This window comes from Martes martes, assembly GCF_963455335.1.
Source record: "Martes martes genome assembly, chromosome: 16".
Classification (NCBI taxonomy): domain Eukaryota; kingdom Metazoa; phylum Chordata; class Mammalia; order Carnivora; family Mustelidae; genus Martes; species Martes martes.
The window spans coordinates 62,065,946-62,083,835 of record NC_137904.1 but is presented as its reverse complement, the minus strand read 5'-3'; the positions used below and the strand labels follow the sequence as shown (position 1 = coordinate 62,083,835).

The window sequence follows — 17,890 nt, the reverse complement described above, 5'->3', positions numbered from 1 at the left end:
ACATCTGGTCACGGGTGGGGCGGGGCCAGGCCCATTGGGTAGTCTGGTGACCTGTGGGTCTGTCGTGTGTCCCCAGGCTACCTCATTCACGAATCTGCCTGCTGGAGTGACACGCTGCAGCGATGGTTCTTCCTGCCGCGCCGGGCCAGCCACGAGCGGTACAGCGAGAAGGACGACGAGCACAAGGGCACCAACCTGCTCCTGAGCGCCGCCCAGGACTTCGGCGACATCTCCGTCAGCCGCGTCGGGGACGTGGTGCCCACGCACGGCTTCTCCTCCTTCAAGTTCATCCCCAACACCGACGACCAGATCATTGTGGCCCTCAAGTCTGAGGAGGACGGGGGCAAGATCGCCACCTACATCATGGCCTTCACACTGGACGGCCGTTTCCTACTGCCTGAGACCAAGATCGGCAACGTGAAATATGAAGGAATAGAGTTTATTTAAACGGACAAAACTCAAACCAGCGAGGCCCAGAGGTGGACTGTTTTCAGCTCCATCAGGACTCGAATTCCATAAAAACCAGAGACTGCACTTTTCTGTGGTGTTTTGTTTTGCTTCCTTTTCCTTTTCGGAACTCCGAGGTGTTTGCCTGGTTCAGGGAGTTCAGCCCCAGGCTGCGTGGCGTGGTGTGGCGGAACCCCGAGTCCCGGGAGCTGGGGAAGCGGCTTGGTCCCCACGGGGCACCGACCCATGTGTGCGCTGCCATCTGGTGGCGGGAGCCGTCCCTGCAGGCACCCTGAGCTGGGCCCCCCCCCCCACCGTAACCTGGCCTCGCCCTTCCTCCCTCTGGCCTCTCTTTCTCCTCTTTCTGTTTGTTCCTCCGCTCAATAAATGTATGTTGAGCTCCTGCTATGCGTCAAGCACTGTGCCCCTCTGGGAACGAGACAGCGAGTCCGAAGTGACTGACCGGCCCGTCAGGAACTCCCAGGCCACCTCCTTTTCTTCCTTCTTCGTGAACCTCGTGCATTAAATCCAGTTCTCCAGGTTCCTGGGAAAGCGTCTGTCTACACTGCAGAGAGTCGCAGGGCTGGTGGGTGAGGGCACTCCAGGGACGCCTCCGGATTCTGCCGGCAAGGACGCAAGCTCCCTCGCTTGTCCTCAGCCTCACATCAGACGGTCTCCACGCCGCGTGGCCGACTCCAGTTCTCCGTCCGGGGAAACTTCTGTGGCCGTGCAGCACTTTGAAGTTGTAATTATTAACTTATTTTAATTAAACCAATTTCCTTTCTCGGAACCACCAAATCTGATCGCACAGAGCAAAGTCCCACAGTTAACAACTTCATTTCCAGCGGCGAGGAGATTGGAATTAAGTTCTCACCGTTGGTAAGATAAGTTTTGAACATTTCCAAGTCCTTGGTCAAAGGATACGAAGGCGAAGCGTTGCTTTCTATGACCAGCTCCCAGAACTTGTCAGGCCTTGAAAGGCTTCCGCAAATGACTATCTTGTACTTCCTGACCCAAGAGGGACCCTGTGTCCTGCCACACCCGCCCTGGGTCCCGGGCGCTGGGCTCTGTCCTCCAGAGGGTAGTGGTGGTGTCTGCCTGGCCCCAAGGCTTCTATCCCCTGACCTTTTGTTCCCCCTTCCCTGGGGAGCTTTGCAGTCTTTCTTTCTAGAAACTTCGCACAAACCTGCCTGTCTGCATCCTTTGGCCTCTTCTCCATGCTCCAGGCAAAGGCAGGGGGTTAGGACAGGTGAGGCAGGCCCGGAGCCAAGAAGGGCCCCACCGTCAGCCCATAGCGCCCCTCCCCTAAAGCTTCCTCTCCCCTCAGGAGGATGTGGGGGCTGAGGGGGATGGCCTGGGAACGGCCGTCAGACTTTTCTCACCGACTCTAGGAAGGAACCCGGTGAGGTCCCTCTTGTGCTGCCGTGTGTTTCTTCCACGGCAGGACAGGCCGCGAGAGAATGCGACACGTTGCTCTGGAACTCGGTTCCCGCCGGACCTCGCCTGGAAGACGAGGTCTTCTGACTTTGCCTGGCCGGGCTCCCCGACCCCCTTCTTGATGAATGTCACTGATGCTGGGGCAGCGCAAGTTTTTAAGACAGAGGCGAATTTGGGAGAGTCGGAGGGCTCGGATCAGTCACCAAGTTGAGACCTTCCAGCCACGGCCTAGGTGCCCTGAAGAGCATTTGCACTGTCTGTGATTTTCCACTCTTTAAAGTGAGAGGGGTTTTCTGGTTTCTGTATCTGCTACTGTCCGCGGAAGGGTTGTGTTCCTTCCAACTGGAGCCGTTGTTGTGCAAACAATAAAGTGCCAGAGGGGACTGTGAGTTCTCTTTGTCTCCTGGTCCGTGTTGGGTGGTGGCTGAGGGCCTGCGCGGGAAAGCCAGAGCCACGGTGGTTTCACAGGACAGCTGTCTGAGGGGTGCGCTCTGTCCTTCTGTTTTGGGGCTGGGGTCTGACATGCCATGGGAGTTCACGGGACAGGCACCATCGGCAGATGGGGAAAGACTTTTCTGGAAAATGAATCATCCAGTCCCGGCTTTTCCTGAATCTGAAGAAGGCTCTTTTGGTCGTGGTGGTTAAGATCACAGGCTGGGCAGCCACTCGCAGGCTCCAGTCCTGGCCCTGACACTTGCATGTGACCTGGGACAGCTGCCCTAACTTCTCTGTTTCGGGTTCCTCGTCTGTAAAGGGAGGATGCTGTCGGGAGTGGCCCGATGCTCGCTCGGTTAGTGTGCGCTCCCCCACCCCCCCGCGGCTGCCCGGGCACTGGGGCGCCCCGGATCACTGGGCAGGAGGAGGATCCCAGGAAGGAGGGCTAGACCCGTTAGGGGTTCGTTAGCGTGGCTGTGAAGCTGCGGGGATGAGACCGTTTCCGAGGGCGGCAGGATCCTAGGAAGCTCTACGTCCAAGCCTCCGGAGCACTGGAAAGGGAGGCCTGGACCGGAAGAGGAGAAACCACGAGAGCGTGAGGTCTTAAAGCCAAGTGCGCCCACAGTTCCTTTTGTCTCCTCAGACCCTACTTTCCCCTCCTTGCCCTGCTCTGGTCCCCAGAGACTGACCGGAGTGAGCCTTACCTATGCCCTCTGAGATGACCCTGACCGGCAGGAGGATGAGCTGGGGGTCCCTGATTCCCTCCCGCAGGGCTGCCTCGGGCGCGATCGCACGAGCCGAGTCCCTCTACTCTCTCAGCCTGTGCTCCAGCCTCCCTGCCCTGGTCCCTCCCGGCCCGAGAGCGGCCGAGCTCCAGATTCCACTCGACCCCCGTGGTGTCCCTCCCCTGCTCACTCACACCTTGTAACTAACCCATTTCTTTAAGCTCCCTCGGTGACCCCGGTTTGGAGCCTTCTGTTTCCTGCCGGGAGCCCGACCCACCACCAAACACCGCAGGGAGGTCAAGTAGGAAGGTCTGGAAGTATCCGCGGACTGAGCGACAAGGAGGACCCAGTGTTCTTGGCGATCCTGGCAAGAACAGTCCCAGGAGAGCCGTGAGGGAGACGCAGGAGCGCGTCAGCCTGGGGCGGGAGGAGACGGCATCACAAAGCAAGGAGCAAGGATCCGAAAACCCGCCCTCGGCCCTCTGAGAAGCCGTGAGCCTCTGGGCACCGCACGCGGTGACTTCGGCCCCCACGGTTCTCCGTCTGTTCGGCGCGCAGCTGATCAGCAGAAAGAAAACTCCCAAAAGCCACTTCGGGACGGAGTGAAACACAAGTGACTGAGATTAATTTCTTCCCCCTGTTAACCCTGTCATGTACACTTCCAGTTGGTAAGTTCCAAAGTAAACTGTACCTTAATAAAATTGTTAAAAAGATCTAAATAAAACAAAAATGAAATGCCTTCACACAAAGAAAATGGTTTTACTGGTGAATTGTATCAAAGATTTGAAGAAGAAATGATGCCAAGCCCCCACAAAATCTTCTGTGATTTTGGACACTTCCCAACTCATTTTATGGGGGCTTCACTATCCTGATACCAGAACCAGACAAATATATTACCAAAAAAAAAAAAAAAAGAAAGAAAGAAATCCAGACCAGTATCCCCCCATGAACACAGATGAAAAATCTTCGGCAAACGTTTAGCTGGTTGAATCCAGCTGCATATGAAAGTGAAAATAGTTCAGGAGAAAGTGTGGCTTACTCTGGGAATGCAAGATTGGTTTAATATTCGAAAATCGCCAAAATCCACCACATGGACAGACTAAGAAGGAAAAACCATATGATCATCTCCAAAGATACAGGAAAAGGACTTGACCAGACGCACTACCCATTCATGATTTTAAAACAAGCAAACAAAACTCTTAGCGAACCGAGCGGAAAAGGAACGTCTCTAACCTGGTAAAGGGCACATGCGAAACCCTACAGCTCAGGTCCTCCTTGGTGCTGGAAGACTGGAGGGTTTCCTCTGGAAACAAGGCAAGAAAGGCCACTGTCACCACCCCCGCACCACGGCTTAGCTTCTTACGGTGAAATCATTTTAAACAGCGGACGTTGCCAACCTCAGTGAAGCTCTGTTCCCCGCACGCAGCCTTCTCCGGTGCGACCCTTCCACTTACCACGCCTGTAAGCACCGTCGCTATGTCACCACGCTTCGTCGCCGTCGTCCGACGGGGTGTCCCGGACAGCGCAGTGAGGCAAGGACAAGAAAGTCACTCAGACTGGAAGAGAAAGAGCAAAACTGGCTCTACTTGCCGATGACAAGATGAACTGGATGGAGAAGCCCAAGACATCTCCAAAGAAGAGCCACCGGAACTAGCAGTTGAGTTTAGCAAAGCCAAGGGACGCATGGTGCCCGTACAGAAACTAACATTCCTGGGTAGCTACAGCGAGTGACTGGAAACCACAAAATAGATGGAAATGGTTAGATACAAACACGGGGAAGGCGTATAGACCGAAACTGCTAACACGGATGAGATCAAAGCCCGAGTACACGGGACGAGGTGCCGTCTCGACGGACGGGACTGCTGAATCTGAGATGGAAAGAGTCACAGGCCTTCCACTCTCTGGCTTCCGGACTTCATATATATTAAGCCATAAGCAATCAAAGCTGTCATATTGGCAGGAGAACAATGGCCTGTACATCGAAGGCACAGAAAGGAGCCCGTAAATAGGCCCCTATGTGTGTGGTCCATGGCTTCGGGGCCAAGGGGCCAGGGCAGTTTAGTGGGGGAGAAGGTTGTCTTTGCGTAAGTGGCGTGGGGACAAGTCTGATCTCTGTGGAGACCAACGACTGGAACCCTTAGCTCCCACCATTCGCAAAATTACCTCAGGGTAGATCATAGAACTAAAGGCAAGAACGAACGCTACGAAACTCCAGGAGACCACGGACTTTGGGTCGGGCAGAGACATCTTCCGCACGTCACCAAAACAATGATACTTTGAGCTTCATCTAGATTTGAAACCTTCGTCCTTCAGAGGACGCTGTTAAGATGAAAAGGCATGGAAAGATGAAAATAAGATTTGCAGATCCCATCTGCTAAAGGACTTGCATTCGGAGTGTGTAGAGGACGTGGACAACTCAGTAAGAAGACAGGCAGCCCGTTTAAAACGCGCCTGAGCTCCAAACAGGCCCTTCCCCAAAGAGGACGTACGAGCGACAAGCAAGCGTACGAGAGCTCAGCGGCGTTGGCGCTATGAGGCCCTGCTGCACTCCCGCCAGAATGGGTACAGTTAAGGAGACTGGCGACACCAAGGGTCGGTGAGGATTTAGACTGGCAGGGACACTGCGACGCTTGGCAGCGGGGATGCAGAGCCGTCGGGCCACTGCGTGAAACAGTCAGACAGTTTCTTAAAATGTTAAATATCTAGGGGCGCCGGGATGGCTCAGTCAGTTAAGCTTCTGACTCTTGATCTCAGCTCAGATCTTGATCGCAGAGTTGTGAGTTCAAGCCCCACACTCGGCATGGAACCTACTTAAAAAAAAAAAAAAGTTCAACATCTACTATATGACCGGGTAATCCTATCCCTAGGTATTTTACACAAAAGAGAACAAAACTTAGGTTCACACCAAGTCTGCTCCCCGAACGGTCCGAAGAGCTTTATTATAACAGTCGCAACCCGGGAATGTCCCAAATGGCCTCGACACAGAAAAGCAGAAGCAAACGGCAGTCCGTCCGTCTGGGGGGCGAGAACAGAGGACAGAAACGAGCCTGTCACTGGTATTTGCATGAATGAACCTGTGAAGCATCACACTCAGTAGAAGGACCCAGATACGAAACATTACGGACCGAATGTTTCTACTTCTATGGAATTCTAGAACACACAGACAGATCGATGGTGGCCAGGGACAGGGGCTGCTGGAGGAGACTGACTGCAAAGGCGCATAAGAGTTCTGTCGGGGTAATGAAGACATTCTGTGTACCGTGACTGTGGTCCCGGTTGCCGTCTGGGTCAGAACTCATTCACTCCACACGTGTTATTGTTTGTAGATTGTTCTCAAGCCAATTTTTTTTTTAAGATTTTATTCATTTATTTGACAGACAGAGGTCACAAGTAGGCAGAGAGGCAGGCACAGAGACAGAGGGGGGAGGAAGCAGGCTCCCTGCTGAGCAGAGAGCCCGAAGTGGGGCTCGATCCCAGAACCCTGAGATCATGACCTGAGCCGAAGGCAGAGGCTTAATCCACTGAGCCACCCAGGTGCCCCTCAAGCCAATTTTTTAAAAAGAAAAGGTGTGGGTTTGAATCCCAGCTTCTTCCCTTCCAGCTGGATGCTGCCTGTCCGCACCTCTGTTTTCTCACCTACAGAGGGGGTTAAGAAGAGCAGCTGCTCCCAGCACTGGGTGAACATCACGCATGTGGACAGTCCATGGCAGTATCTGGTGGCATGGACACTGGGCAGGAGGTGGGGTAGCCCACAGGCTGGCTGAGCCATCTCTCCTGCCTCGGTGGCCGTGGCTTCCTGGGGACAGCAGCAGCGTGCACACCATCACGGCCGGGCCCAGGCATCCGCGGTGTCCGGGGCTTTCAGTCTCCTTCTCTGAACTGAGCCACTCCTCGCCGGACCAGGCATCTCGAGTGCCAGGTCCGTGGTGCCCTTGCAGACAGCCCCGGGGAAGCAGATACGCTGATCCCGCAAAGAGGCCTCAATCCTGTATTTTACTCCCTTCCACTTGAAGGACTTCCCAGGACTGTGGGGCTAAGGCTTCAGCAACTTGAGTTTTAAACTTGCCGCTGTGAACTTAACGAAAGAGAAGCTCCGTTAGAGTGGAGCGGGGTGGCCGGCAGGGGGCGCCCTCCCGGCCGGCGCCCGTGGCTGCTGCAGACCCAGCGGGAGGGAGCTGCTTGCCCCCCCCCCACACACACACCACTTACCTTCCCCACTCCTCCCCCACGACAGCCCAGCCTGGGAGACGCCCCCATGCTGCCAACTCCCGGCCTTTCTGTTTCTAATGACCCTCCTTTCCCGCCTTTCCCGCGGACCGCCCCTGGCTCTGCGTGGGTTCCTTGGTCCAGGTTGCAAATCGCGGCTCTTCCGGAATAAACAGGTTTTTGCCGGCAGGACAACTGGCTGTTTCCTGTGTGCGGTCAACACCACCAACCCCTCCCGCAGGGCCTCCTTGTCTCCTTTTCCTGACGGGCCACGTGTCGGGGGGGGGGGGGGCCCGTGGAACCGTGTGAGGAAGGTTCTGGAGGTTCTGTGCCCGCAAACCTGAAGCTTCTTAATCCAGGTGGGGTCTTAAGACTCACCGTCTCTTCCGCCAGCCCTATTTCCAGATGTCTGCAGTGTCCTTGGAGGGAGTCGGCTGAACCCTGGCACTCCCCAAAACCTCATGTCTTGGGCAAAGAGCCATTAAATGCGTGACATTAAATGCGCGACCTCAGCCCCGGGACCACAGGCCGCCGGGGAGACGGTCTGTCCCTGCCAGTGGCTCTCAGCCCTGGCTGCACAGGGCAGCCACCTGGAAGGTGCCTGTCCCCACCCAGAGACGGTGACCGAGTGGACACAGGCATCAGGAGTTGGTAAAATTCCCACCTGATTCTCACGTGCAGACCGGGGGACGTTCCGAAGGACAGCTCTCGTCCAGAACCTTGGGATGCAGGTGACCGAAACATAGAGGGCGCTGATTGCCTCATTTAACCGCAAATCCCAGGACTTGACCTTGACTTGAGGCCAGCTGGAGCCAGTGGCTCAGACCATCGCATCAGGACCTGCTGCTGCCTCCGTGTCCCGGCTCTGCCCCATGCCCCCTAGAGGGTCCCTCCAAGAGGCGAAGCTGACTCTCACTGCGCTGGGTGCCCTCACGGGCCCTCCCTGACACCGTCCCTGTAGCAAGGGGCCCGCAGGGCTCTGAGCTGGCAGCTCTGGGTTCGACTCCGGGAGAGCCTGGGGTCCTCAGAGCACAGCCTGGGAGCGAGAGAGGGTGCTTCCCTGAGGGGAAACGGCGGTGCCGCTTTCTCCCAGAGGCCAGGGCTGGCTGGAAGGTGGGCTCCACTCTCTACAGCCACTCCAGAGGCTGCGTCCCCGGCCCCGCCGGGAGAGAGACACTGGGAGAACAGCCGGCCTCGGGGGTGGGTGGCATCCTCTGCCGGTGACCAGCACAGGCTCTGGGGGTCGCTGCTGCGTGGGGGGCCCAGCTCTTTCCCGTGCCGGCTGCATACCAGGGCGTGTTGTCTCATGTCTCGGAGCCTCCCTCCCGCTGTTGGGGGATGGCTCCGTGTGGCCTCGCAGAGGGGGGCCTCTTGGGGGGGTCAGGCCTGCCAAGCGCTCAGAGCCAGGCGGACTCAGAGTGAGCAGCCATCCCGGCGGCGTCCACCCTGCTGGCCACTTGCCAGACCTGGGACACGGCTCAGAGCATTCAGGGGGAACCCCCGGTCACACCGGCACAACCCTGCCTGTCTGTGCCTGCCCCCCCCCCCGCCTCCCCCTACGCTCCTCCCGCCCTCCCCCAACGCCAGCCCTGGGGGCCCATCCGGCTCGGAAGATTGTTGATGTTCACGCATGGCTCTTGGCCGTCTTGCTCTGGTGATGGGCAGCTATGCCTCCCCGCCCGGGCCACCGCCACCCCGACACCCACGGTCAGAGCTGAGGGGGAGGAGGGGCCCAAGGAGTCTTGTCGGCAGCCAACCCCAGAAGAAACCCAAGTCAGGTGGTTTCTAGGAATCGAAACTAGACTGTTTTCTCTAGTATTTCCTGGGACCAGCCTGACCACACTCCACACTGGGAGGGTGTTCTGGGTTGAAGGACAGCCTGCAGAGGGAGCCTGCGGCAGGAAGGGGAGAGGCTCCAGGGCAGCCGACAGAACTTGCCTCAGGCAGGTAAGCTCGTGCCTCCTGCTCTCAGGTGGGTGTCCCTCTCTACCCAATGTCACCTAGTGGGCATAATCGCCCCCTTTGTACCCAAGTGGGGATCTGGTGCTCCTCCTCAGCCCAGGGACCATCATGGCTGCTCCCAGATCCAGAAGGTCTCTCTGTATGGACAGCTGCTCAGGTTGCTCACTGCACAAGGACAAAGGGGCAAGCCGGCTTGAAATTCAGCCCAGTGTGCTTTCCCCAGTTTGTGCATTTCAGCCCAGGCCTACGCCTGTCCAGGGGAAAAGTATCTTTTTCTAATTTGCCAAAGGCACCAAATGAGCCAGGGGCAAGCAGTCCCTATCCCAACCGCATAAGTGGGAGAGGGAATCAGGCTACAGTAGGTGGCCGTGAGCACCCTATGGGCAGCCACGTTTGCGTCCAATACACCAGGCACGATTGGCCATTGTTAATGCAGAAGCGGGGTGCTGCCTCGGGGTCAGCAGGCCCTGACCTGTAGGGTGCCTGCAACAGCTGCCTCTTGCTGGGCCCAGGAGTGCCGCGGGGGCCGCGAGATTCTCTGGAGCCCGAGAGACAGGGACTGGCTCCTCCATGTTCAGGGCGTGGCGGGGACACAGCAGGTGGAGAGCAGGTTGGAGCAAGCACCAAGAATTCTGGAGAAGCACGAACTCCGGGCAGAAGCTGGAAGAGCTGGGCCTCCCCGTACCCCCCGGGCCCCATCCAGGCTGACTGTGTGGTCTTGGTGGCCCCAGCTTCTCATAGCCTTTGGTTCTTGGGGACACTGACCTCAGGCAGGTCCCCACCCAGGCACCTGCTCCCCCAGCCCCTACCCAGCTGCAGAGTCAGTCCCAGACTTCAGCCTTGATCCCCCTCCGTCCCCCTCCCAGCCACCTCCTCTGGCCCTCTCTGTCACTCCTGCCTGGCTTTCTGTGGCCTCCTGATACGTCCCCTCCCTTCAGGGGCTCACAGATAGCTTCCCAGGCACTCCCCCAGGGGTCCAAGTGCCTGAAGATAAAGCCAAACCGTTAGCAAGGCCCCCCAGGCCTCTCCCGTCTGGGCCCCGCAGGCCCCCGACTCCTCCCTCCACCCCTCCCTCCCAACCCTGCCGGCGGCCACGCCCAGGGCCTGGTTCTCTGAGAAGGGCTTTTGTTGTTACTGTCCCGCTGCTCAGAGCCCTCCCCGGGCCCCTTCCCTTGTCTGGGCAAGTCTTACCCCACCTCCCCCAGCAGCTGAGGGGTCCCCGTCCCACTCACAGCTCAGAGGAGCAGGGACGGTGCCTGGCTGTTGTCCTCCACACCCAGGGTCTAAACGGTCCCGGACTGACAGGGCCTGGTCCCAAGGGCTGTCCAGCTCTGCCTTCTGACTCTGCGGCTTCCTTCCGCCCCAGGACAAGGGCCTCCCCTCCCAGGAGAGGCTATGGCCGTCCCATTGTTCCTCTGGATGTGGCTGCTGGTGGCAGGGACTCAAGGTGAGCTGTGCCGCGTTTAAGAAGCCACCACTCCCCCTTGAGAACCGGGGCAGTGTTCTGCTCGGTGCCTAGGTCCCTGGGGTCAGCCCGGGTCTTCTCTCCTGCTTGAAGCCCTTAGTTATCCTAAGTGATGGTGGCTTGTAGGTTCTGTGGGGTAACAAGGGATTCTTGATTTCATCCCGTGGGAACCAGAGGGACGGAGCAGGAGGAGCCCATCGGACAGACCAGATGCGGGGAGCGGGGGTGGGTGGCGCCTGAATCAGGACGCTTCCGCACAGTCAGACTCCCAGTGTCCTGGACGCCAGTCCTCGTGCTCTCTGCACCCCGCGCTCAGGAGACCCCATGGAGCCTGGCTACTCCCCCAGCTGAGAACTGCCCTCGGACATGGCACCCGGCCCCTCGCTGATCCCGTCCCAGAACAGTCCCACTTTGTCTCTGCACCCGACTCATTCTGCCAGTGTTTCTGGGGGTCCCTGGGCTGGGGGTCCCTGGGCCTGCTGCCCCGGGACTCCCCCCACAGCCGTCCCAGCGGTCCTTGCTGTCATGCGCACGGTGCACCCCAAGCCCCATACACCCTCAGGTGGGGGCAGCGTGGGCCCCTCCTCCTCCGCTGTTCTTCCCGGGGGCCCCACCTCCCCCACCCTCAGGTGCTAGGGCCCTGGTTCCCCCTTCCGCCCCTTGTCTATGTGTGGAGGAAGGACTCAGGCCTCGAAGACAAGAAAAGGTGCTTTACCCTCGGGGGGATGCTTGTCTCCCACTCCTCCCCAGTGGGGGAGCCCTCGAAGATGGATGGGGGGGCTATACGGCTACAGGGGCAGTGGGCACCCCCGGGGAGGACCTTGACAAGTGACGCTTCCAGGTGGGGGAGGTGACGGGCAGGTTCCCTGCTGGGACGGGGCCCCGGCTGCCTGGCCTCCATCCCTGCTGATGTCTGTGCCCTCGGGAGCCCCGTAGGCGCGGAAGATGGGGACATGCGGCTGGCAGACGGGAACACCCCCAGCGAGGGCCGCGTGGAGATCTTCTACAGAGGCCAGTGGGGGACCGTGTGTGACAACCTGTGGGACCTGACGGATGCCAGCGTCGTCTGCCGGGCCCTGGGGTTTACGAATGCCACTGAGGCTCTGGGTGGAGCAGCCTTTGGGCCAGGTAGGCCTGCCTGCCCCGGGAAGGGACCGTCACCCAAGCCCCGCGCGTGGCCCTCCTTCTCACAGAGCCCTGGCAGACACTGGGGATCCTGCCGCCCCGTTCCCTCGGGCTGCATCCCTTCCTGAAACACCCCCCCCCGAGTCTGGTGCAGGGAGGGTGGTTCCGATGACACAGAACTAGGCCAACTGCTCAGCAGAGACTGCTTTGTGGCAGAGTTCCAAGCTTAAACCCGGAGGTACGCTCCAGCAGCCCCGGGTCCTACCGGGTGGCGGACGGCACAGGGGACCGGGAGGGATGGAGAGCCGTGGTCCCAGTCGCAGGTCGGGAGGCCCACAGAGCTCTTCTTCCCCTGTGGCCACTCTCCCGCCTTTGCACGGCTTCTGGGGGAGCAGCCCGTGCACCGGCCCTTCCCCCCAAGCCCCGCCCAGCCCCCCGTCCTCCTTGCTGTGCCACCAGGCACCGGCCCGGTCATGCTGGACGAGGTGGAGTGCACAGGGACGGAGCCCTCGCTGGCCAACTGCACGTCGCTGGGCTGGCTGAAGAGCCGGTGTAGGCACAGTCAGGACGCCAGCGCCGTCTGCACCAATGGTGAGCCCTGGGGCACACACACCCTCCGCACCAAGTTCCCCTGGGACGCCCCCAGGCCCAGAGGGGGCAGGACAACCTCCAGAGCCCAGCAGCGATCCCAAACTCCCCACCGTCCTCCAGCGGAGCGGCTCGTGGAGGCCGTGTTCACCTGGGCCCGACACGCCAGAGCCGTGGGCCACCTGCACGGGCCACCTGCGTGATGCTGCTCTAAACCCCAGCCCCTCCCCGTCGTCAGTCCTCGTTCTGGAACGTGGAAGGCGGCACCCACATGCCTGCACAGCAAGCAGAATGTGCCTTCAACCTGCTCCGTGGTGGAAGGCCGCCCCTCCCGCCTCTCCCCTGGCCCCCCTCCCCTGCCCCACGACACGCGCCGACCTCACCAGGCGCTCTGTGTTCTGCAGTCCCTGAGCCCAGCGTCACCGTTGTCCCTTGTCCTTCCTGGGCTTCGCACGGGGCCGGAGGGCACATCAGAGCGTTGATACGAGGATAGGGCAGCGGCGTGGAGGGCTCGCGGTGGGGTGTGGGAGGGGGCAGGGCCGGGAGCAGTCTGGTGGGGAGCCCACAGTGGGAGTGGGGGCCGGAGGAATGGGGGGCTGAACCCACCTGGTTGACGTGTCAGGACCGACTCACACCTGCTGGCGGCACAGACAGACCAGGTGGGTTTAGTTCTCAGCTCGGCGTTGGGACTGTCACGGGGAGGGGGGCGGCAAGGAGTTGCTTCTCTAGGCCTTGGTCCCTGAGGGAGGCTGCCGGGGACCCCAAAGCTCGAAACTGAGTTTCCAAGAGACCCTCACTCTTCGGACTGTCAAGCCAGGGAGAAGGTTTGGGTTCTTAGAAGGGGCCACATGGGTCACTGCTTGATGGGTCCAGATTGTAAACAGTGGGGCCTCGGGCTCTGGAAGTCAGCAGGGGCCGCCTGAGTGTGGGGGAGCAGGGCAGCTAACCCGGGGTGCTTGGAGGGGGCGGGGGGGGCTCTGGGTCGCAGCCGGGAGCGGCACCCTGGTCTTTGGGGCTGGGAGGAGGCTGAGTCCAGGGAGGAGAAGTGCTCTCGGTGACAGCGCCTGACCTGACCATGCGCTCCTCTCCGCCCCTCCCAGAAACCCAGAGCACCCACACCCTTGACCTGTCGGATGAGCTCCCCACGGCCCTCGAGCAGATCTTCGACAGCCAGACGGGCTGTGACCTGTCCATCAGGGTGAGGGCGCGCGACCAGCAGCAGGAGGGCCTGGACTTCTGTGCCCATAGGCTGATCCTGTCTTCCAACCCCGAGGCCCAGGCCCTGTGGAAGGAGCCGGGCCGCACGGTCACCATGGAGGTGGACGCGGAGTGCCTGCCTGTCGTCAGAGACTTCATCAGGTGACCGCTCCCGGGCTGGGGGTACCAGGGCTCAGGCCTGTCCCCTCCGACAGCGAACCACAGGGCTACGGCGCCGAGCACACCGGTGCACTCATGAACACACACATGTGCATGGCACACACGTACTCGCACACTCACCCCCACACACACCTGCGTGCAACCACACTCGTGCACGCGTGCACACTCGTGGGTGCACAGGCTGGGCTCACAGTCATGTCCATTCCACACTCATCGGTGTGTACACACACTCTCCCTGCCACACTTGTGTGCACGCGCCCATTCACACACTCCTGTGTATATGTGTATACTCTGCACTGACACCCACGTGCACACACACACACACACACACACACCGATACACCGACTTTCACCAAACACTGCATAAAAAACCTCCCGGAGTAACTGCCACTATTCTAAGACGTTTCCAGTGCTCTGTGGGTTCCGAACTCTCCAGGAACAAAATGCCTGGCCCGGCTTGGTGAGAGGTGGCTACAGGGGCCTAGGGCAGAGCTGGGAAGGAGTCCCGGGGGTCGCCCAGAGCAGGAGGCTCCTTGCACACTCAAGGCCGCGGGTCTGGGCCACTTGCCCCCCAACACCACATCACACAGCCTCTGGGGAGGCCCAGACATACATGTAGTTGGGGAGAAATCAGGAGGCCCAGAAACACACACAAACACACATACCCCTACCTCTTAGGTAACGTAAGGATGTGGTATAAGATTTCCAAGAACCTACAACCCAGTTATGAGTTCATCCTCCCACTCCTCACATAATGACCTTGCTTGTGTGAAAGGCAGGGACCCTGTGACCCCAAATCATCACAAAGTCTTACCCAGGCCTTTGCACCCAGCTGCGCTGTGCACGTGGTGGGCTCGGCAGCACGCGGGAACCAATGCCCTGGATGAGGAAACTGACACACGAGGGACCAGCCTGTCCTGCGCCTGGGCCGTCGCCCTCCTGCCAGGCCGCCCTGCTGGGGCCTCCCGGGGGCCGGTGTTCAGAAAGCATCCATTTAAAAAGAACTGCTTCTTTTTGTTCTTGAGATCTAAAGCTTTATACAGCGGGAAGTGACATATAAGAGAAAACAACAAATGGCCACGGAAAGAGATGAAAATGGTTTCTTTCCGGCCACGTGAGAAGTTGGTAGCTAGCCTGCGCCCCTCCCAGTGGGGTCAGGGATTTCTGTGATATGTTGGAGGATGAGGGCATGTGCCCGTCCCACTCCCCCCTTCCCGGGCCCAGCTGGAGTCGTGCCCTGGGTCACCAGGAGCGGGGGCTCCCAGTTGGCAGGGGAAGCGGACAGGGGGCAAGCAGGGGTGACGCCCATGTCACGGGGGCACGAGACAGGTGACGGGGACCGAAAGGGTCCGGCTGGGCTTGTGCCAGCGGGAAGAGGGGGCAGTGCCACACCGCCGCTCCAGGCACCTGTGCCCACCCAAGGGGTTGGCAGTGACGGGGAAGGCGGAGAGCAGAAGGTGGTGGGGCGGCCTCGGTCACGGGGGAGGGACGGAGCCTCGTGCTCTGGGACCCTGGGATCTGCCTGCTTGTCTGTGCACATGGCTCTGAGCCAGCCTGGGACGGGAAGGTGGGTTGACCCAAAGGATAAATCCATGGGGCACAGAATGCCCCTCGCGATGGGTAGCACCCCAGGGGGTGTCTGTGGGTCAGCGGGCAACACCTGGTCGGCGGTGGTGTCGGAGAGGCAGGCTCGGCACACGCCCGGGCACCCCGTTTCCTGCAGGGGCAGGGGACGCCGGGTGCTCAGCTCTCGCTCCCCTCCCAGGTACTTCTACTCCCGGAGGCTGGCCGTCTCCCTGACGTCCATGAAGTGCTTCCACAAGCTCGCCTCCGCCTACGGGGCCCAGAAGCTGCAGAGTTTCTGCGCCGGTCTCTTTGCCATCCTCCTCCCCGAGGACCCCTCTTTCCAGACGCCCCTGGACCTCTATGCCTACGCCCTGGCCACGCGGGACCCCGCGCTGGAGGAGCTGTGTGTGCAGTTCCTGGCCTGGAACTTCGAGGCCCTGACGCAGGCCGAGGCCTGGCCGGCCGTGCCCACCGCCCTGCTGCGGATCCTGCTGTCCAGGAGCGAGCTGGCCGTGCCCAGCGAGCTGGCCCTGCTGACGGCCTTGGACGGGTGGAGCCGGGAGAAGCAGCCTCCCCGCGGGGATGTGGAAGGCCTGCTAGAGCAGATCCGGTTCCCCATGATGCTGCCCGAGGTGCTGTTCGAGCTGCAGTTCAACCTGTCCCTGTACGGGGGCCACGAGGCGCTGTTCCAGAAGAAGGTCCTGCAGGCGCTGGAATTCCACACGGTGCCGCTGCGGCTGCTGGCGCAGTACAGGGGCCTGAACCTCAGCGAGGACGCCTACCGGCCCCGGCTGTACGCCTCGCCCACCTGGAGCGCCTCCGTCTCCGGCAATTCCCGGGTCTCGTCCGGCTATTGGAACGACAACTACCGGTCCTTCCAGACCCCACAGCACCCCAGCTTCCTGTTCCAGAACAAGCGCATCTCCTGGTCTCTGGTCTACCTTCCCACCGTGCAGAGCTGCTGGAACTACGGGTTCTCGTGCTCCTCAGACGAGGTCCCCCTCCTGGGCCTCTCCAAGTCTGACTACTCAGATCCCACCATCGGCTATGAAAACAAAGCCCTGATGGTCTGTGGGGGGCGCTTCGTGGCCCAGGTCACCGACTTTGAGGGACGGAAGGCCAGGATCCCTAGTGCCCTGGGCACCAACAGTTCCCGGAGCGCCTCCCTCTTCCCCTGCCCGGCAGGCTCCTTCAGCAGCTACCAAGCGGTCATCCGCCCCTTCTACCTGACCAACTCCTCGGACGTGGACTAGAAGGGGGCGCAGAGAACCCGGGGGCTTCCCAGAGCTGCGCACCCCCACCCCCAGCTGCTTCTCGTCTGCAGACATCCCTAATAGTGGCCACCAGAGGGCCCTCCTGCTTTCATGGATCTGAGCTTAGAGAAAGTACTGGAAGGTTTCAACAAATGCTTCCCACTGTGCCCAGAAGTCCCAGGACCACTCCCCACCCCCAACCCCGACACCGCTGCCGCCCGGCTAGTTTCCAGGTGGAGAAGCAGAGGGACCTGGGTGGGGCAGCTGCTGGATTTTCCACGCCGATTTTCACTCCCCTGCCCTCTGCTGTCCCCCATCTGAGATCACTAAGATTGCCTGGGGATTCCCAGGTTCCCGTGTTCGTGCACAGTCATGAGTCCATTCCGCACTCGGGCGTTGGGCGTGCTGGGCCCTGGGGCACAGAATGAGCAGACACAGTCCCTGTCCTCATGAAGCTACAATCTGGGGGTCAGGACACAAGCAGACAGACACGCGGGGCTGTTAAAATTGGAGAGACAGGTGAAGGAAACCAAAGGAAATGCGGGGGGTGGCGGGGGCCCCACTCGGGGTTAGAGCTCTGTGGGGACATGAGGAATGAGCAGCGGTGCATGAAAACTGGGGGGGGGGGTGCGCTCCAGGGAGAAGGAGCGGCCACTGCTCAGCTCCGCGCTTCTGTCAATCCTCATGTGTGTGCAGGGTCGGGGACCCCGTGCCTGTAGAATAGGACCTGGAAGCAACCTCCATGGCCCTCAGCAAGGTGGCCGGCCACAACACCCACGACAGGGTGGACTGGCCAGAAGGATGTGCTGAACGGTACTGGGCGACCCACAGACTCTAGGCGGCAGGGGGCCGAGACTGGGGCCCAGAGAGAATGCCACCCCTGGGTTCTGGGTGCCCAAGGCCGCCCCCACCGCAAGGGGAACGGGAACTCAGAACCGTCCCTGCTTCTCCGTGATACACGCTCCAGGCCCAGGGTCCCTGGTGAAAGCATCTGGTTGGCTGAGCCCAGGCCACGATGCCCGCCACTCTTGGCCGGGGTCTGAGCACGAGCCTCTGGCCGGTCATGGCCTCAGGAAAGGGAGGCAGCACCCGGCTTCCCCGGTGGAAAGAGCTGGGGGGTAAAAGGTGGGAAGCCAAGACGGCAGCAGGCCCTGCCCCACGCTGCCGACGCAGGGACACGATCCTCCCGCCTGACCCCCGCTACCGCCCCCAGCTCCGATGGCGCACCGGCCCCAGCTCTGCCGTCGGGGCCACTCCCGTGGCCGTCCCTTGCCATCGGTCATTTTGCTTCCGTTGCCAGTTGA

The 17,890-nt window shown here is 60.3% G+C and overlaps 1 protein-coding gene and 1 long non-coding RNA gene across 4 annotated transcripts in view; one reads left to right on the top strand and one right to left on the bottom strand.

Moving 5' to 3' along the window:
- The window catches only part of LOC308356420 (soluble calcium-activated nucleotidase 1), a 30,975-nt gene extending 14,022 nt beyond the window's left edge, over positions 1–16,953 (top strand). The window contains exons 4-9 of one of the 3 annotated variants that reach the window (XM_080825402.1): positions 9,067–9,222; positions 10,579–10,659; positions 11,614–11,805; positions 12,262–12,393; positions 13,491–13,749; positions 15,533–16,953. In XM_080825402.1, the coding sequence (XP_080681528.1) occupies positions 9,067–9,222; positions 10,579–10,659; positions 11,614–11,805; positions 12,262–12,393; positions 13,491–13,749; positions 15,533–16,586 (1,874 nt within the window). In that variant the 3' untranslated portion in view covers positions 16,587–16,953. Of the gene's footprint in view, positions 1–76; positions 535–9,066; positions 9,223–10,578; positions 10,660–11,613; positions 11,806–12,261; positions 12,394–13,490; positions 13,750–15,532 lie in introns of those variants that run through there. The other 2 variants (XM_080825403.1, XM_080825404.1) reach the window with 2 other exon arrangements.
- On the bottom strand, positions 9,234–10,500 carry LOC308356422. The gene is made up of 3 exons (XR_013968080.1): positions 10,445–10,500; positions 9,685–9,844; positions 9,234–9,377 (listed from the first exon to the last, which is right to left on the bottom strand). It is a non-coding gene; the product is annotated as an uncharacterized lncRNA (long non-coding RNA).
- Positions 16,954–17,890: the final 937 nt, after the last annotated feature.